Here is a 21619-nt window from a genome sequence, read left to right as displayed (position 1 = left end):
GGCGCATGTGTTAGTTTGGCGCATGTGTTGGTTTGGCGAATGTGTTGGTTTGGCGGACCTGTTGGTTTGGCGTATGTGTTTGTTTCACGGATGTGTTGGTTTGGCACAGGGGTTCTTTTCCTTTTTTGAGTCATGAACCCTTTTGAGAATCTGGTGAAAGCTATGGACCCCTCTCCAGAAAAATGCAGATAAGCACATAAACAAAATGTTGCCTGCAATGAATAAATTTTATTGCATAGGAAAATTATTTCCTTCACATTCTGTCATAATCACAATAAAAAACAATCTTTACAAAGAATATCTCACTTTTTTTATGCAAAAATCAATGGCCATTCCCTGAATAAAATGAAATATATCCAAATTGTGCAATTTAAACAAAAAATAAACTTCAATTCTGCTCAAAAGTACATTTCAGTGAGAAGACTGTTGTTTGGTTTCAATAAGATGAAATTGGGGAGTGGTCTTTGACAAGGCAACACGCATGTCATGTTTGACATCCAATCGATTTCAACTTTTCGTTTTGATGGTAACAAGTGCTGAAAATCCTGACTCGCAAAGATATGCGATTGCAAACGGAATCATAGCTCCCACAGCTCGCTTTGCCAGACGAGGGTAGGCTTGTGACAAGGAACACCAAAATTCTCCAAGACTCTTTGAGTTGAACTCATGTCGTATCATTTCCTTTGTGCTCAGGTCAATGAGGTCATCTTTGGCAAGGTCTGCATCATTAATACAGTTTATATCAGCAAAGAAAGGATTATGAATCCACGTTTCAACTTTAAGGTTGTTAATGTTATCTTAATGTTAATTTAATGTTACCGTAATGTTAAGGTTAATGTTAATGTTTTAAGGTTAATGTTAATGGTAAATGTTAGCTCTTTCACGAGCCTCGACTCTGTATACAAAGGTCATCTGAGCAGAAGTAACCATCGAAAGAGTTCTGCAGTGTTTCCAAGTGTCTGCACATTTCTGCTTGGTTCACGGACCCCCTGAAGCCCATCCACGGACCCCAAAGGAGTCCATGGACCACAGGTTAAGAACTCCTGCTCTAGGGCATCCTTTCGGGCTTAGGCCATCTAGTTTGCATACCTCTAGGGCATCCTTTCGGGCATAGGCCATCGAGTTTGCATACCTCTCGGCCAGCCCTTAAATATATGGGAAAATGCTCAATCACAAAATCATTCTAATGAGGAACTTCCAGAAGTTTGCTGTTTGGTTGTTTCACTCGAGACTTTTTGTGGAGGTGCAAGTTGGGATTCTGTCACAAATAATAGGCAGGAGCTCATTTATGTTTGTCTTTAACAGTTATCTTCAATATTTCTAAGTCTATCAGCTGGTGAACTGCAAACTATTGAAGTGTTTGAGGATTAGGTTCATGTGATCAAATTTGAACGACCAGCTTGGCCCTCACGTTCTGGAGGGGTTTAGTGAACGAGGCAGGCAAATTCGATAACAGAGTTGTAATAATCCAACTGTGACATTGAGAGTACGCACCATTCATTTGGACATGAGAAAATTTGGGCAATACTGTAACCTCCAACTCACCAATCATGCTTGAATATCCCACCTTCAAAGTCCTACCTGTTCGTTACACAAGAATAATTTGTCTTCATGTGCCTTCACATCGACCTTCCTACAATCCTTGCGTTTCGGCCTCATCGTGAAAGATTCCAATGATGTTAGCTTTAGATTCCACAGAATTCAGGAGACATAGATGCAATGCTGGGGTGCCAGCCCATAGTGGAGTGCAGTACTCCATTGAGCTCTCGACAATAAACTACGTAAATCAAATTTTATCAGTAATGGACGGATTTGGACAAAAGTTGGTGGACAGGTTGGGTGTGTGACAAGGAAGAATTGATTAGATTTTGGTGAAAATTCGGATCCAGATCTGGATCACAGAATTTTTAAGATTCTTCACCACTGAAAGACAGGAACAAAACCGATATATGGCACACATACACAACTACCTACCAGTCTATTGCAAGACAAAGACCTCCTGCAACTCAGGTTAGTGGTATTGGTACACTCCGCGTTCTTGCTCTGTGCAAGTCGGTGAGAGAGGTGGAGCAGAAATTGAAACTTGTCCAGGGTGCCGGCGAAAGCTCACTTACTTTTCACAAAGGATACCGAAGGATCTTTAACATCTACCAACTAATGCAGGCAGATGGGAGGCCCAGTTTGACATCCATCCGAGCGACGGGCCTCTTGGTGATGCAATACCTTTGGGTATTGCACTTCATTCCAACGTTGTGCCACCCTCCCTTCAAAGGTCGGCCCTCATATAGTCGCCTGGGACTTAACTTCGTCGGGCCGATGTAAGCTGGGCTATAGTTTTTGAAGTTGGTCCAACGTAAGTGCTGACGTTGCTCCAACGTTGGCCCAACGGTGTTGTGTTATCTGGGCTGCCTGTGAAACAGCAATCAGCCAGAAATTAACCCAAGCAGGACCACTCAAAGACAGTGTACTACCTCCAAATCGTCCTTTCAAACAAATAGTCATTTGCGAAAACTAGGTTAGAATACTAAAGGAATATGCAACAACACAACCACAAAAATAGAGAACAATTTATTGCACCAGCAGGTTTATGACTGAGAAACAGTGATACAACTTAAGTACAAGGATTTCTAAGTTGAAGTAACATAACATACTTATGGAATCCTCTATGACAAGGAAACATGTGTGATGAAATGTTGACCGAATGATGAAATGTGTTCACTGCAAATGGATACCCTATGTAACCGCAGGGTCAGCAAAAACATCGCCAGCTCCTATAAAACCTAAAAATCTGATGTAATCGAACCACTGACGTTTGAATTATTCGAGCTGAACAATTGTACGTCATTCAATCGACGTGGCACATTTTGCTCAACAGAAACATCCTTTTAAACGCGAACTTTATTGTTTTCCAGGAATACCGCAGTGTGGGTTTTGTTAAATTCCTAACACCTTGTGGTGTCGACCACATCCGTGCAGGGACCTGCTTGTGGTCTTTAGAAAAGTACATGGAACAAATACCGCGAAAATGAGAAACGCTTGAAGTCAGCAAATTCAAATTTGTTTGACATTTCATTCCAAAAAACAACAACACAAAACTAAAAAGAAGTGGTCAAGAGTTACAAGAACCAAATGCATTCTGCGTAGTTGACATTCACATGAAAAGTGCTGCCTGATATTAATGGTGGTTTCCTGAAGCAAAAGATAGCTGAAGAGCTTGACGACTCATTATTTTGTAATCCACCGTTATGAGAGTGTACGTTTTCGATCTAGGTACCTTGTGCTTTACGGTATATGCTACTAAAGTTGTTTCAAAGAAGAAACTACACAGAAATAAATTCCCTCATAAGAAAAATGTGCATGTGAGGCTGCACTCCACATCTGCGTAAGGAAGTAGAACGGTACTCGGTAGAGCGCATAGTCTCGCCTCACACGCTTATTCTGAACAAAAATACCATCGTTACCTGAACACTACTATTATGTCCCATATACCCGTATCATCCATGCACCCTATTACGTCACATACAGTCATTATCCGTAGCTTTATTAGTTATTAGGATATTTGATGACCACTTTTGTGCAGATTAAAGTTAGAATTGTGTCAATGAAGGTGAGTATGAAAAAAAAATTCAAACTATATTCCCCATGGTGAGTCAATAATATATATGAATGAAGTTTCGCATTGATCTGACCTGCGGTTCTGGATAAAAGTTTTTTTAAACGTTATTTTCAATCCAATATGGCCACAGGACCACGTGACAAATTACGTCATAAATTTAATTCTTCATTCATATCGGGTCGTAGATCAGATATACGATGTTTCAGATTTTTGTGATAAGGACTGATTCAACCAATTATGGCTGGTGTAGCACTTCACAGATGATGTCATCGTTATCACCCTATATATTGCATGGGGAGTTGATGACATATGCCAAGTTTCATTTTTTTTTGTTGAGCAGTTTTGGAGAAGAGTTCCAGTTTTGGAGTTCCATTTTTTTTTACCTTTAATCCAATACAGTTGCCATATCATGTGACTTATGATGTCAGATTAATCAATAAAACAGTCTCCACGGGGCATCCCTCCTATGTTAAAGTTTCGCATCGATCACACAATCGGTTTTTTTTTTTGTACTGTATACAAGATCGAGGCTCGTGTGAGAGCTCAGTCTACCACCATCTCATGAGAAAAATGTTGCAGAGAAAAATAATTTTAAACCAAAAATATACAGACGAGGACACAGACACATACAGACGGGGGCATTACAATAGTCTTGCAACCCTTCCTGGCAAGACTAACAAGACAAAACAAAATGACAACACAAAAAGCATTTTCCTTTTGATTTATCAATGAAAACATTTTGACGATTGCAGTGCGACCATTTCGCTCAAAATCTCGAGTTGCACGAATTCTCGAGGCCACTTCACCATTTGCGAACTTTATTAGCCTTCGCTTTGCGGTTCTTCTGTGGTTTCCTCGAGTCCGTATCTGCATTTCAAACTTGCATGCACGCATCAAGGATACAAAAACCTCAGCTTGTACTACACGTGTGCCGCTAATGGAAACGGTGAGAATTGCATCTCTTATGGCAATGACATCCAGCCTGGCCAGAAGATAATCTTGGAAATCATCTGTTGACATTAGACTGCCGTTTTGTTTGCAAGTATGACGTGGGGTCAAATCGTTTATTCATTCAAAATTGCCTCTTCCCAGACCACGAAGCGAAACTCAGCAAAGATGACGGTATAATTGTCTATGTAGTTTCCAGCCTGCGTCAAACATTTTCTCATCAGGAGGAGTCGGGAGTTCACCGATGCCATTGAAATGCGTTTCGAGTCCGAAACAGTATTTTTATTTTTATTTTTTTTACTTTCCCTTTCAACCTATTTCCATAATAACTAAAAAGGAATCACTGGACTAAAGTAAAAAGAGCTTTTCTTGAAGTCATCTGATATGTAAGAATTATTCACACGAATGAACGCTATTCTTCCAGCACTCATACAGTCCACACAAATTCTACAGATAATTGTGTAATTACATGAGAAAAGAAATTAAAGTGAAAAAACAAACTTTTTTTTTTTTTTTTTTTACATGTGACGCACTGCCTGCTTGATGCATTGAAGGGGAGCGAGGAACAAGAGGGTTGAGGTGTGCGGTCAGCCTGGATTTCGAAAGTTGAACAAGGTGGAGGGGAGTTACTGGAAGAGCACATGCATCCTCACTCCCTCACTCTCTTCAATCCCACTCCACCCTCCAAGTCTTTAAAACAGCTGTTCACCACCATCTCTTATCTTCCCCCATCCAAAACCTTGATCTTTTCTACCCCCGCTAATTTCACCCCAATTCCACTTTTTGAAATACCAACTTTTGTCCTGGAAGTCCTTGGTGTCCTTGTGCTTTATACTTCTCCCTCCCCCCCTCCCCTTCCCACGCCTCCTCCCCCCGGGCCCTCTCCCTTCCACACATCTCCCTGCTCTCGGATGTTGTGTGTGTGTGCTTCCCCTTTTCTCCCCATCTTGTCTTCCGCTCCCTCTTTTTGTGTATTTTGTTTGTCTGGTTGATTTGTTTGTGAAGTTAATGTTAGCTCTTTCACGAGCCTCGATTCAGTATACAAAAAAAAAAAAAAAAAATCCTGAAGTTGCTGGGAAAAGTGGTTGGGGGAGGCGTTGGAGGGCTTTGAGAGCAGCGGTAGCTGTGGTAAAATATCAAGCTGCGGTACCAGAGGAGAGGCGGTAAAATATCAAGGTCACCGACCTGCCTCTGATGAGAGAGCAACATGCCATGTGCTTCTAGATCATCACAGGATATTCCAATAATATTGAGAGTTTCAGATTGCACAGAATCTAGAAGAGACAGAAGTGATGCTGGAGTGCCAGCCCATAGAAGAGAGCAGTGCTCCATTGAGTGATGGACAAATGTCTTGTACCCTGTGAATAGTTCTGATATGATTAAAAGTTAAATAAAATCTCCAGCTTTGCTTATCATTTGCTATTATTATTATTATTACTAGGCATGCCTTCCATTGCTTCACTGACGAGTTTAATCAAAAGAGGGCACGTTGTAGTTCACAAACATATTGCATGGCGATCTCAATGAGGATGTAAAATGAAGTGACAAACGTGAAAACAATCTTTTATAACACTTAATTATTGTTCTTGTTGTTGTTGTTGTTGTTGTTATTTGTGTGCTCCTTCTGTGTAATTTAAAAATATATATATTCTTATATTGCTTCAAGAAGTATTACTGTATTTAATTTTGTTTTCTCCTGCCCCTTCTAAAGGTCCCTTCTAAAGGATTCCTGCTGTCGGCAAATAATAAATATTACTGTTGGAACTGATGCAGCAAAATTCAAGATCCTGCTTCTTCTTCTTCTTCTTCTTTCTCTTCATCGTTGTCCTAAATTCTGGAAACAGTCTTTTTAAAAAGGGCAAATTTTGTGATTAAATGAACAAATTTTTGTTCCAAGTTAATCAATTATTTGCTTTACAACCAAGTAAATGGATTATTACCTTTCCAACTGTACCATTTGTACTATTCTATGGCAGAAGAAACTCTATAGAATAAAGTGTTATGGAGGGGGAAACTCTGCTATATATATATATATATATATATATATATATATATATATATATATATATATATATATATATATATATATATATATATATATATATATATATATATATATATATATATATATATATATATATATATGATTTATTTTGTTTTCGATTAGTTGGAAATGCTCATCTCAAACTTTATCTCGAACCTCATCTTACTATAATTCACCAAATGTCCGCCTGTCCGTTCGAAGGTACCGCAAAAATGGCTCAACCGATCGCAACGATATTTTGGGTGGGTATTCCTGAGACCCCTGGGAGTAAAATAGGCTCTATTGTTTTTCCCATTTTTCCAATTTTCCAGTTTTTCCAAACACGATGGAATAATATTTACCGATATGAACAGTGATGTGGTTTTTATTGAAATTCTACAAATACTGTTTAGATTTTGATGCCAATTATGAACCTGCCATGAATCCGGAAGTCGACAGCAATGCGCGGGTTTGATAATATCCCAATACAACCGTCATTCAATCGTAATATTAAATTGTTAAACGTTAATCGTGTTATCGTTTTGTTAAAGTATGAATTGATGATTTGAATTGAGTGAATACAATTACGATTTTGAATTCGTAATTGTGTTCACCCAACCGTACGGAACTTCACATCAGGATTTAAATATTTGTTAATGTCACGAACGTTGTTAAAAGTTAATTTTTTTATATTAATGTTATTTCATTTGTGATTGGAGTTATGCTGTTTGGAATGAAAAAAGAGATATCGAGTTCAAGTGAATGACGAAATGCCGTGACGGTTTCTACTTTCTAAACGTGAAGTTGTGGATCGCCATATGCAGATTCGCTATTGACTGGGCATGGAACAACTGAAACCCGTTTGTTTGCCAACGGGTACGTTTTTCATGGAAGTCCTTCACTAACTTGCTGTCCATGTCTGACGTGTGACTGAAGGTGAAACAGTAATGTGGAATTTTTTGGTTTCATGCTTTAGCATTCGCCGTTTCTGCATTGTCTGTTTGCTGCTGGCCTCCCACCCGTGCGTAGCACGGGTACCTCACTAGTATATTGAATACAAACACAATATGGCTGAAGGTGGGTTTTCACGGGACACGCGAACGGTTCGCGAAGGATGCGAATGTCGAAAAAATGGCAAAGTCCAACATTCGTATTTTAGGCTCCAAAAGTTCGCCAAACATGCGCGGGGGTTCGGAAGCGTCGTCAATTGTTCGCAGGAGTCGTTTTTTGTTCGGCGGGTATTTCAAACATTTTTGATGTCTGGGTATTTCAAACATTTTTGAAATACCCGCCGAACAAAAAACGACTCCTGCGAACAATTGACGACGCTTCCGAACCCCCGCGCATGTTTGGCGAACTTTTGGAGCCTAAAATACGAATGTTGGACTTTGCCATTTTTTTGACATTCGCATCCTTCGCGAACCGTTCGCGTGTCCCATGAAAACCCACCTTGAGTAAGATGATGGCACCCTAGAGCTAAATCTTTCAAGTCTGATTACAAGTACCTTCAAGATGACCCTTGGTCTGGATGGCTTTTGAATCCCATTGACCATGAATCAATTTCTCTGGTTGAATCATTATTGATACGCAATGAATGAATTATTCATGTCAATGAGATTGCAGAAGAGGCTGGTTTTTCTCATGGTAGTGCTTTGGCCATCATTGATGACCATTTGTGTTGTGCCAAATAATGTGCAACATGGGTACCCAGAAATCTCATTGTCATGATCGAATCAACTATTGAGGTTTTGGAGATCGATAAAGTTGATCCGGCAGAGCTTTATATGTTCATCTGGTAACTTGAGAGGAACCACCACTGGGATCCCAGAAGCAAACACGAATCTAAGCAGCGGAAACAGAAGAGGTCACCTGCCTCCAATAAGTCACACTTTCAATTATATCATCCAATTTTGGGATGTCAGGCGTGTTCTGCTGATAGATAAGCCCCATTGTACCTCAATTACTGCTGAATATTATGCAAATTTGTTGCAGAAACAGAGTCCAACAAGAAGAAGTTTTGAGGGGAATGAATGAGGAAGGTGTGCTCCTCCTCCTTCCCAACAATGCACCTGCACAAAAGGCCCACATCTCAAAGTCCGCTGTTCAGTCTTTTCTTTGAGCAGTTGAGTAACGTACCTTGCAGTCTCGACCAGGCCTCAAGTGACTATAGTTATCCCAACCCCTGTTGCAACACTTTCTTGGAAATATTTTCAAAACGAAGAACTCGATGCAACCGAGGCCTGGTATGCAGGAGCAGTGGTAACACCAATTTTCCCCGGTGCAAATGCATTGATGTGAAGGGAGATTATAATTCGAGAAATAAACAAATGTTTTTTTGTCTTGTTTGAGGAAATAATTGTACAAGGCCGACTTGTGGTTCTGGTTTGTTTGAGTATCAAGTTGTACTAGTTTTATGACCACCACTCATATCAGTGGGTTGCAGTCACCGATAAAGCAGCTGTGTAGAAACAGAAAGTGTTAGAACCAACAAATCAACCAACATCTGGACAATTACTCTCATGCTGTCAGAGCGAAGAACAGGGTGTTGTCAGGATGTTAGCGAAACAAATAATCGACGAATCGGTACTGGAATTGTGAAACAATATCGAGGAAAAGAAAATCCAAACCATGAAAATAAGGAATAATAGTCCGGCAGAGAGAAATAACACGATGGCAAACACTGGCAGAAAGGGTGGCACACTACCACCGCAGGCTGGACTTGCGCTGAACTTGGCAGGGCCGCCGGTGGACGCTATCTCCAAGGCCTCGACGTTCAGCCAATGGTTGGGGCCCTTCATCCAGTGCGCCAAACCGCTGTCGGTAAATGTCTGGGTAAGCCTTCTGGAACTGGGTAACAGACGGGCTACGGTTAGCAAAAAAACCTTGTCTACCACCTTCGGAAGGGTTCATAATGCAGGAATGAAATAAAGTTACATTAGGAGGGCCATGTAGATTTTCCATAGACAGGAAGGAAATTGAAGAAAGCATTGGATAAGGGGAAAGGGATGGGGAGGGGAGGGGATGAGCAGAGAGTATTTACGATATAGGATGATAAGAGGTTAAGAGGGGGTTAGGGCAAACAGGTGAAGGAAATGCCCGATTGTCGTATGGGATTCACTCACAGATAACTTCTGTTACATATGGGCACCCAAGGGGAGGGAAGAGGGAGTGGTAGGGCGGTGGAAAGAATATATGGAACGTACAGTGGGAGTAAAAATTCCACCATTTCCATGTACTCAATACACAGATGCTTTCTGATTGAATAAATGGGAACGAGGTGATCATCTGTACAAACCCTACAACCCATGAGTGCATGCTGTGAACAATTTGGCCTCATCTACAGTGTCCTAGTTTTATACAAAAGATAGCAAAACAATGTTAATATCAATGACATAATGTGTAATAAACAGGTAGCAACTAGAATGGAACTCGATAGAGCGTATGCCTCCACCAGGCTGAACAGCTTAGGTTTCGTATCCCAGATAGGCCGTATCTGCACCCACATCTCCAAAATCGAATTGGCTTGTTTTTGTCACACACGCAACCTCGAAACCAAGTTGCCTCCGAATCCGTAAACAAACTTTTGAGATACTGTGCAATATATAGTTTTTGGCCCAATCTCTCAATACTAAAGAATCACTTTAAAAGTTCTAGAATCCGGATCCAAATCTGAATCTTCACCAAAATCGAAATAATTATTCCTGCACACACACCAAACCTGTCCACCAAGTTTCGTCTGAATCTGTCCATAACTTTTTGAGACACTGTGCAATATATCTATTTTGGCCCAATCTCTCAATAGTGAAGAATAAGCCTGGTGTTGGCTTAGCGGTTGAGGTGCCGGCTTGGGATCCTAGGATCCTGGGTTAGAATCCCGGTCGATCGCTGAATTAACGCCAGGGGGGTTGATTCAGCCTGTCATCCTTCCGAGGTCGGCAAATTGAGTACCAGGTCACTGGTATTTCCCTGCGCGTCGCAAGAGGCGACCAATAGGGTTGGTGGCAGGAAAGGCATCCAGCCATAAAACATCGCTTCAAAAAGGGGACAACGGTGCCCGAAAAAGGCCAACCCCTGCTCTGTGGGGAAAAATGGCCTCGAAAGGCGGTTCTATTGATCTCAATAGTGAAGAACCACTTGAAAAATTCGAGTATCCGGATCCAAATCTGGATCTTCACCAAAATCGAAATAATTATTCCTGCTCACACACCAAACCTGTCCACCAAGTTTCGTCTGAATCTGTCCATAACTTTTTGAGATATCCTGCCCACAGACAAACAAACAGGGGTGTAAAACATAACCTCCGTCCACCTTGGGTGGCATAAGCAATTACCTGTTTGAGGTGCTTCGTTCGAAGGCGTGGATCCATATTTTGGTCACTTGATATGCTCTCGAGAAGGCGTTTGATGGCGGTGTGGGACGAGGTCCCGGCCTGCTCTTGGAATTCATGCACAGTGATCTGCCTGCAGAACGAGTAGCTTGGTTGCATAATGGAGCTTGTGGCAACACCAGAAGAGCACGGCTACAGAAATAACATGGTGGGGGGGGGGGGGGGGGGTATATATAAGGAAGGTGGGTTAGGGTTAATGATGTAAAAATTGCAAAAAAAAAAATTGATCATTTTAGTGGATAAAATGATAATAATCGTCATCATTTTTGACATTACCATCCAAAACGCTGACATATTCACAGTCATATTAATTAAAGCTCAACAATTCGCTTCATGTTAACCACAAAGTTCCAATGTCACGTTAATTTTAAGAGAACGATCAAGGGAAATGGATAATGTTTAAATAAAGGAAGCTCACAGTTATTTCACAGCTTGTCAATGGTCTAATGAAAAGAATTTTTTAATTTACCATAAAAAGTTAAATCTATGGTTAATGTTACGGGGTCCTCCCCTTACCTCTGGTCTTGATAGACCTCCGAACCCCGAGAGGGTCCCCGGCAGAAAGATGTGTTATCCTTGGTTGAAATCAAGCAAATAATAAAACCCTCAATGGAACCAGCAAATGAAACAGTCACATCAATAATGCAACCACACCAGGTTATGAACAAACAATAATATATTAGACATCACACAAAAAGAGCCATACAACAATGGGGGCAATATCAAGCCCCTTAACCCCAAACTCACGGCACCTCCCCAAGGTCTCTGCACCCCTCCAAGGTGAAGTCCCAATGTCTCTGTGCGCTCCCGCGATCGGGGAGTCAAGGCCCGATCAAAGTCAATTGAGGCATAGGCGACCGAGGCGACCCCGAGGTCACGTTGTTCAGCACCCAGCAATACAGCGGTGGAAAGGAACCTCACAAAGACGCGCTCTGACGTACAACTTTTGCGGTTCAATCCGCAAGCCTCCGTATAATTCTCAAGTGTCCTTTCTTGCACAGCCATCCCCGGCAAACCATCGGGGAATAATGCCCAGCCGACACGACCAAAACCGGTTCACTGCAGGTTGCTCGCGTGGCGAAGATGGCGGACGGCTTTCACTCGAACCCGGGCTTTGAGGCCAGGATCCTCCGGAACCTCAATGAGGATACCCGACGACACAGGCTCCACGCACTCCAGCGATATCTCTTATCGCCCGAACTTCCCTTCAAGGACGCAAAGTTCACTCGCACTGTACGTCGACCGCTCGGTCCGGAGCCTCAACAACCACGTCTCTTCACCATCTCCTACCGCCTCTTCTTCCTCGCTCCACCTCTTCCGGTCACGATCCGGATTTCCGGCCACATTTTGCCAGGAGCGCTTTTAAATATTTTAACTATAATAACCCTTTCCCTTCAACCACCATCACCAGAATACTTCGAACCAACAACAATAATCATAACAACAATCATTAGGGCCGAATCCGTAACACTTCCCCCCCTCAAGAAAGAAAGTTTGAACACCGCGAAAACTTTCTTTGCATGCCCTCTTTAAACAAGCAAAAGTAAATTCACAACCCAAATCAGCAATCCCCGTGGGCAACAATATTCAACCTTCCCCAAAAATAAAGCAACAAAATTTTACACAACCCCCAGAGCTTTCCAAAGTTAATTCCCTCTGGACCAAGCGTCAACAACGACATTGTCCCTGCCCCTCTGATTTTTACTTCTAGTTTCTCTTGAATGAAGGTTAAGGGGTTGTGATCAAAAACCCAAAGGCCAGCAAATCTATAGCACTCTCCCCGGGAGGCCGAGCTGAAAGCCAGGTTCCATGGTGGTTGGGTGGTGAGGCCTGGAAGTATTCACTACATGGACGCCTTTAGGAACGTGGAGTTCACGGTTAGTCCGTGCAGGAAAGTTCACTACCTGGACGCCTTTAGGAACGTGGCGTTCACGGTTAGTCCGTGTAGGAATCTTGGCTCGGCGGCTCCGCAGCATTCAGTGCTTCAATTTTTCCGGACTCCTAATAATTACGGTGGGACCACTTGTCACAGTAGTCACCTGACTGGCGGTCTCCTTCTCGGCCACTGCTCTGATAATCCTTCTTTCGGGAGCTGTCATAACTCTGGAAGCCTCCAATGCTATCGCTTTCGGCCACCACCACTACGACTCCGTGGTCCTCCTCTGTAGCCCCCTCGACCCCTAGGAAATGCCTTCCCTACAGTGATGGTCCGACCCTCCAACTCCTTGCTATTCAGATCCTTTTCTGCCTCTCTGGCATCCTTTGAGTTTTCAAATGTGACAAAGCCAAACCCTCTTGACTTTCGTGTCTCCCTGTCTTTTATCAGCAGCACTTCCAAAAGCGGTCCATATTTGCTGAAGGCACACTCCAAAACATCTTCCTGTGTTTTGAAGTTCAGTCCACCTACAAATAACTTGCTAAACTTGTTGCCATCCCTAACTGGTGTGGTGTTATTTTTCCTACAGGGCTTTTTAACAACCATCGGGTTACCATAAACTTGACCACCGGCCAAATCATTCCCGATAACAACCGATACTCCCTCTACAGGAAGCGTGGCTTGTAAACCGATGGTGACCGGACCTGACACCAAATCGGACTCCAAATGGATGACATGAAGTGGAGCACTAACACAGTCACCAATCCCCTGTAAACGAACACTATCCCCAGTTGCCGTCTCCTCGGACCATGGCAAGATGCCTTCAAGCATTAAAGATTGATGTGCTCCTGTGTCCCTCAATATCCTAACCGGTCTCCGGTTAGTCGAGGCTCCATCCAGTGACACAAACCCCTCGGAAATAAATGGTTGGAAACCCTTTTGAGGGCGATTTCTCACAATGGCCATCGCATTTGGAGTCGTACTAGTCGAACTCCGCTCCTGATTTTCCTTTCCCAGAGCATAACAGTTGGACATCCAGTGTCCAGGTTTTGGAAAAAAGTGCAAGTAGGCCCGGAGGAGAACCTCGTGGTCTGCCAAGGCATGGGGGCGGCGGTCTGCCTCGAGTCCCCCGGACGATAGGTCTGTCTTGGAACCGCATTCTTCTGATTTCTAGAATTCGTGGCATCAAAGTGGACCTCATTTTCATCCCGAGGCCGCCCCCATGGATTTTCATTCTCCGCCCCTGATGTACCATAGCTCCCCTGGCTAGGTCTGGGCGAGAAGTTCAGTTTGTGGAACCCCATCCTGTGTGTTAAGGCATAGTCATCTGCCATGGTGGCTGCCTCATACAGCTTTGGTACTTTCCTTTCCTCCAGATGAACTTTAATGTCCTCGTGGACACACTGTTGGAATTCCTCCACCAGGATCAATTGTCGCAATAGTTCGAAGTCTTTCCCCACTCCTTTTGAATCACACCACCTATCAAACATGGTTTCCTTCACTCTGGCAAATTCCACATGGGTCGCACTCTCCCTCCTCCTGGCATTCCGGAATTTTTGCCGGTAAGCTTTCGGGACCAATTCATAGGCTTTGAGAATGTGTTTCTTCAATACCTCATAATCTGCACATTGCTCAATTGGTAAAGCCGAATAAATCTCTTGAGCTTTACCCACCAGAACACTTTGCACTAGTATGGACCAGTACTCCTCAGGCCAGTTTAACTGTCGAGCCACTTTCTCAAAGTGTGGAAAAAACTTGGCTACCTCCTTTTCATTGAAGGGTGGAACCAGCCTCACATGTCTGCCAACATCCCAGGTGTTCTGACTAGGTGTCGAACCAGTCAGCAGGGATGGTACCTGTCCCCGTTCTCTCTTTAACTCCAGCTCCTTGACTTTCATTTCCTGCTGACGCGCCAATTCACAGTCCTTTAACTCCCTTTCGGCTCTTCTCTCCTCTGCTTCGAGTTCTCTTGCAGCTCTCCTTTCCTCTGCTTTTTTCTCTTCTAACCTTTCCTGGAGTTCTCTTTCCTGTACTTTTAACCTTTCCTGGAGTTCTCTTTCCACTCTCCTTTCCTCTGTTTTTTTCTCTTCTCTTCTCTCTTCTGCTTTCCTTTCCTCTGCTTTTTCCCTTTCCTGGCTCTGTAATTGCATCTCCAGTTTCCAGAGCTCCACATTTTCTTGCTCTTCTGGTAACCAATCCCAGGATACCTCTTCCCATGCTTCTAATCCCACCATAGATTGTATCACCACTGTCTGCAACTCTGCCGTCTTCATATTAGTTCGGACCTCCAAGCTAAAATGTTTGGCCAATTTCCAGAGGTCCGATTTTACTAACGCTCTGAACTGTGCTTCAATAGGGGTCACTGTAAACTTCTCTACGTCATACTCCATAGTGACTACTGGTAACACCTGTTAACCTTCACACAATAAATTTTTAACAAACAACACAATTTTTTTGTTGTTGTTGTTGTTGTTTGTTTTTGGAAAAAATTTGGGAATGTTGGAAAAAGTTCCAAATTTGGGAATTCTGGGAATGTTAGGGAATTCTTTCCCGGACTACATTTAGGAATTTCATAGATCCCGGACGCAGACCCAATTGCGAGCCCACGAATATCAATTGGACGAGCCCCCAATTTCTGTTACGGGGTCCTCCCCTTACCTCTGGTCTCGGTAGACCTCCGAACCCCGAGAGGGTCCCCGGCAGAAAGATGTGTTATCCTTGGTTGAAATCAAGCAAATAATGTAACCCTCAATGGAACCAGCAAATGAAACAGTCACATCAATAAATGCAACCACACCAGGTTATGAACAAACAATAATATATTAGAAATCACACAAAAAGAGCCATACAACAATGGGGGCAATATCGAGCCCCTTCACCCCAAACTCACGGCACCTCTCCAATGTCTCTGCACCCCTCCAAAGCGAAGTCCCAATGTCTCTGTGCGCTCCCGCGATCGGGGAGTCAAGGCCCGATCAAAGTCAATTGAGGCATAGGCGATCGAGGCGACCCCGAGGTCACGTTGTTCGGCACCCAGCAATACAGCGGTGGAAAGGAACCTCACAAAGACGCGCTCCGACGTACAACTTTTGCGGTTCAATCCGCGAGCCTCCGTATAATTCTCAAGTGCCCTTTCTTGCACAGCCGTCCCCGGCAAACCACCGGGGAATAATGCCCAGCCGATACGACCAAAACCGGTTCACTGCAGGTTGCTCGCGTGGCGAAGATGGCGGACGGCTTTCACTCGAACCCAGGCTTTGAGGCCAGGGTCCTCCGGAACCTCAATGAGGATACCCGACGACACAGGCTCCACGCACTCCGGCGATATCTCTTATCGCCCGAACTTCCCTTCAAGGACACAAAGTTCACTCGCACTGTACGTCGACCGCTCGGTCCGGAGCATCAACAACCATGTTTCTTCACCATCTCCTACCGCCTCTTCTTCCTCGCTCCACCTCTTCCGGTCACGATCCGGATTTCCAGCCACATTTTACCAGGAGCGCTTTTAAATATTTTAACTATAATAACCCTTTCCCTTCAACCACCATCACCAGAATACTTCGAACCAACAACAATAATCATAACAACAATCATTAGGGCCGAATCCGTAACATTATCATAATACAAAAGGACTAGTAGAATAGCCTAGAGGTGCGCACACTCGCTCTAAGCAGTCTAGCCCAGGTTTAAGTCCCGACCCAGCTATAAACTGTCATCCTGGTGTTTCACAGGCATGTTCCCTCGTACGGGCATTTTTTTTTTGGTTTTTTTGTAAATAAATGGGCTAAGGTGCGTAATAGAGCTGACTGACACACACACACACACACACACACACACACACACACACACAAACAAACACACACACACACTGAGCTTGGGGGAAGTACCATCACGAACGTCACTTCCCGTGATACTCTGCGTACCAGTGACGTCATAACAATGGCACCACTTTTCCCACCGTACTCAGCAGGGCATTTCCTCAAGAGGAATTTCCTCCTCCCCGTGGATGCACCGAGTGTCCCATTTGCTCGAATTTGTTGCTGGACGTTAAATATCTCATGGTGTCCTTTACGAAGAGTAGGCGATCTATCACAGGCATCCTGAACAAACTGCAATTTCCTGCCCGAACCTGCAGAGGGCGCTGCATCAGCGGCACAGCTGCGCCCTCAGCCAATGATACAACTCGCAACCTTGTGCTGCATAGGAACGAACACAAAAAAGAAAGGATTACATGATAATTGCAATGCAAGTGTAAAAATGGTGTTTTGTGCAAGTTATCAATCGCTGAGGTGGTCAAAATGAGGTACCTCTTAATGCGCTTGTGAAAAAACATGCAGTTGAAAGATCTAATATCATTCGGTTTGCATATGTACATACGTCATGCAACACCAAATAACAGGATTTCATCAACTAAATGTAGATGAGTACGTTTTCTGCTGCGACAACAAGACGAGACTGACGTTTCGACCATTAGCCCTCCATCGGAACAAAAGGGTGAGCATTCCATTGTAGAGAAAATGGAAAACTGCCTTTTCATCACACATAGCATTGGCATGTCCATATCAGATGTTTGTAGATCACATGGGATGCTCAGTTAAAACTCATATATCCCCTCAGCACACACCTTTTGGCTGTAGTGTGCCTACAGGAGGCCAATGTGCACCACTACCAGCTGCTTTGTATAAGGCCTTATGAGTATTGTGACGTTCACCTCTTCCTCCACTCCTCTTCCCACCCAGTCTCCCACCCGCACAAACACAAATGGCCTTTACAACAATCCAAGTATTGCAACAAAGAGGCAAAGGTGGGTCTCACCTGTTGATGCCGCAGCTGGAAAAGACGTGCTTCGGCAGCCGCACGGAGTCTCGTAGGCACACGGAGTACTTCTTCATAGTGCTCAAGAAGAAACGAAAGCAGACGATAGGCGAGAAGCTCGTCCAGGTGTGACGTGTGAGGGGAGCGGAGCACACAACTCCAGAATGTCCGTGTCAGCTGCGTGAACAGAAAGCGCCCGACGCGCGTACACTACGTGAAAAGAAAAACTCTTCCTTAACCCAGATGACAATGAAGAATCATCCTCAGATCATCTCCTGTATATACTTGCCACAGCCTTAAACACAAAAATGTAAAATGCAGAAAATGGTGTCAATGTGTGATGTTCAACTGGAAAACACCTATAATTAACATTTATTTTGCACAAATGTATTTGTAATATTTGTGACGTTACATTTTATAAGCAAATTCAAGTTAAAGGTTCAAGTCCAAAATTCTTTTCCAAAATAACTTCTTTTATTTCTAAAATATAACCACCCCCCCCCCCCCCCCCCGTCCCCCTCACTCAGGACATACACACTGGAGAGATAGGTGCAGGCCGGAAACTTGGTACGATTTCACAAAAGTTTGAGGGAGTAGTTCAGTAACAAGACAAGACAACACAACACAGATATACAGTCACGTGAAAAAGTAAGTACACCCCATGTAAAGTTTTGACTTTTTCAACATATTTCAACATACAGCTATTTGATCTTCATTTCAACAATATTGATAGATAAAGGTGATATAATATAACAAGTATCATGAAACATTTACATTTTGTAGTCCATTGTATAATTTAAATAAACATAAATGCAAATTTCGCATGTGGAAAAAGTAAGTACACCCTTGGCTCTAATAGGTGGTATTGCCCCCTTTGGCAGAAACAACCTCAAGTAGGCGTTTCTTATAACTGTCCACCAGTCTCTGACATCGACTGGAAGAAATTTTTGCCCACTCCTCCATGCAGAATTCTTTCAGCTGTGCGATGTTTGAGGGGTTTCTTGCATGCACAGCTCGTTTCAAATCCCCCCACAACATCTCGATGGGATTTAGATCCGGGCTTTGATTTGGCCATTCCAGAACACTCCATTTCTTTCTTTTCAGCCATTCCTTGGTGGATTTACTGGTATGTTTAGGGTCATTGTCATGTTGCAAGGTCCACCTTCGGTTGAGCTTCAACTTTCCGACAGATGGCCTCACATTATCCTCAAGCACCCTCTGGTACAATGAAGAATTCATTGTGGATTCGATGATGGTGAGCTGCCCAGGCCCTGATGCAGCAAAGCTGCCCCAAACCATAATATTTCCACCACCATGCTTTCCAGTTGGTATCAGGTTCTTGTGGTCAAATGCTGTCTTTCGTTTTGCGCCAAACATGTCTTCTGGTACTGTGGCCAAATAGTTCTACCTTTGACTCATCTGTCCAGAGCATATTGTTCCAGAAGTGGTGGTCTTTGTCGAGGTGTTCATTGGCAAACTTTAGTCTTGCCCTGATATTCTTTCTGGACAGCAAAGGTTTCCTCCTGGCACACCTCTCATGTAGATCAAATTTGTGCAGCCTCTTTCTAATGGTAGACTCGTGCACTTTGACATCAACAGTGGCAAGAGCTCACCGTAGGTCCCGTGATGACATTCTGGGGTTCTTCGAGACTCGGGCTGAACTTGCTGGGGCGGCCTGACCTGGACAAGTTGGCAGTTGTTTGGAATATTCTCCACTTGTAGATGATCTTCCGGACAGTCGAATGATTGATTTCAAATTGTTTGGAGATCTTAAATCCCTTCCCAGACTCGTAGGCATCTATAACCTTCTTTCTGAAGGCCTCAGAGAGCTCTTTTGATCTAGGCATGGTGACGCCGCACACTTCAACAACAAAGAGCAAACCAAACTAAATGTCTGAGGTTTAAATAAGACAGGTTCCTCCAAGATCCTCTCTGACGATGTTCTAATCATTTGCACCTGAGCTGGTGCACTTGATTCTAATTTTAGGTATTTGAAGTTGTGATAAATGTAGGGGTGTACTTACTTTTTCCACATGCGAAATTTGCATTTATGTTTATTTAAATTACACAATGGACTACAAAATGTAAATGTTTCATGATATTTGTTATATGATGTCACCTTTATCTATCAATATTGTTGAAATGAAGATCAAACAGCTGTATGTTGAAATATGTTGAAATATGTTGAAAAAGTCAAAACTTTACATGGGGTGTACTTACTTTTTCATGTGACTGTATAGACAGATAGATAGAAAGATATATATATAAAAGGTCCGTCTGTCTGTCTGTCTCTCCATAACTCCGAAACCATGAAATCTAGCAGCCCCAAACTTTGCATGGATACACCTGGACCTCCAACAGGTTACAAGGATGAAAACTAGGTGTTTGAGTGTGGTATAACACCATTTTTGAAGTTGATAAACGAGGTGCTTGTAAGAAAAAAAGCCGATGTGGTGGTGTACCAATATGGCGGCCCGCCATCTTGATCATCCCACTGTACCTCGCTGGGTTGTTCCGCCGACATTTTGTTTCGGCCTTCTCAAACGTGCCTTGCCTTGGAAACACAATAAATTATTACATAATTGAAGCATATCATCAAAATTTGGATTTGGATATGAGGATTGGATGCTGTAAACTAAATAATCTCCAAATTTGTAGTGGAACCTGGCAAAATTTACCATATCTTGCAGTTTTATAACTCAGTGTATATATGCATTTATTTAAGCGAGGCTGTCATTCTTGTTCTGAGGTTGTTTTTTTTAAATTCAACTTAACAATCGTTTTTAACTTGCTTCTTACTTCCATGGGAACTCCTCAGAGACGCGTTTTCTGAATGAAACGTTTTTAGCAAAGAACACTTTTTTTAGTAGTTGGGACTGCTGTTACTGTTGGAGTCAATTCTGAAGTTGGAATTTTGAAGATCGGTTTGGATTAAGAGTTTGTGGAGCTTATCACATTGTGGTTTTTAATCGTGTGCGGAAATGAAATAAAGGGGTGGAGTGGGGGTAAGGGGGGGTGGGCGGAGGGGGTGGTGGGGGTAGGACCAGTTGCAACTGCTAAACCAGAAAGCATCTGAAATGTAAAGCCCGTCCGCATCCGTTTGTATTCAGACATCTTCTTCTTCCATATGCTCGAAAAAAAAAAAAAGTTAAAAAAAATACAAGATTAAAATTGATGATTTTATGCAGCCTTGACCTTTGAGCTTTAGATCTATAAAAAAAAAAAATCTGCTTCTAGCTTTTGATTGGTGAACAAATTAATTGACCCTATTTGCAAATTATTACAATTTCAGGTCAATCGCATGAAAATTGATGATTTTATGTGATGCTGACCTTTGACCTTTTGACAAAATTATTAATTTGCCTTCTCCATATTCTCATAATAAAGCTTTGGTGAAAATGTGATGACAAAACTCAAATGGTAAAAAGGTTACAGCTCTGACACTACACACTACACACACACACGATTCAAAGACTTATGGGAAGTTACGAGGAGCGGCAATTTGACATTCTTGCATAACTGATTTCTTCCACTCACGCAGCCAACATGTGGATCTCAACAGAATCCTTTCATTTTCTCTCCTTGTTAAATTTGCAGTGCCGCAAGGAAGTGTTCTAGGCCCAATTCTATTCCTAATCTTCATCACTGATCTCTCTGAATCTATGGATAATCCTCTTTATCTATTTGCTGATGAATGCACCCTCTGCTGTGACATCCCTCATCATTCAGACTGACAGGCAGCAGCCTCTTCCCTCTCTGCAGACCTTGACAAAAACCAAGTTGGTCAATAACTTGGAATATGTCTTTCAATCCTGAGAACACGAACACAAACACACTATGTCTTCCTCCCTCTCTCTATTTCTATTTGACTTTCTCTTTCTCTTTCTCTTTTTCTTTTTCTCTTTCTTTTTCTCTATTAGCCATGATCTTTCTTGGGCAAACCACAATTTAACC

The 21619-nt window shown here is 42.9% G+C and overlaps 1 protein-coding gene across 2 annotated transcripts in view; it reads right to left on the bottom strand.

The window, feature by feature from the left end:
• Window positions 1–261: 261 nt before the first annotated feature.
• The window catches only part of LOC137411496 (DEP domain-containing protein 1B-like), a 140070-nt gene continuing 118712 nt past the window's right edge, over window positions 262–21619 (bottom strand). Inside the window, exons 9-12 of one of the 2 annotated variants that reach the window (XM_068096837.2) lie at window positions 17666–17842; window positions 10918–11106; window positions 9292–9434; window positions 262–2409 (exon numbers count right to left, since the gene is read on the bottom strand). In XM_068096837.2, the coding sequence (XP_067952938.1) occupies window positions 2397–2409; window positions 9292–9434; window positions 10918–11106; window positions 17666–17842 (522 nt within the window). In that variant the 3' untranslated portion in view covers window positions 262–2396. Of the gene's footprint in view, window positions 2410–8350; window positions 9435–10917; window positions 11107–17665; window positions 17843–21619 lie in introns of those variants that run through there. The other variant, XM_078769751.1, reaches the window with a different exon arrangement.

Source organism: Myxine glutinosa, chromosome 1 (genome assembly GCF_964187855.1).
Source record: "Myxine glutinosa chromosome 1, kmMyxGlut1.1, whole genome shotgun sequence".
NCBI classification, from domain to species: Eukaryota; Metazoa; Chordata; class Myxini; order Myxiniformes; family Myxinidae; genus Myxine; species Myxine glutinosa.
This window is presented reverse-complemented; position numbering and strand designations above follow the sequence as displayed.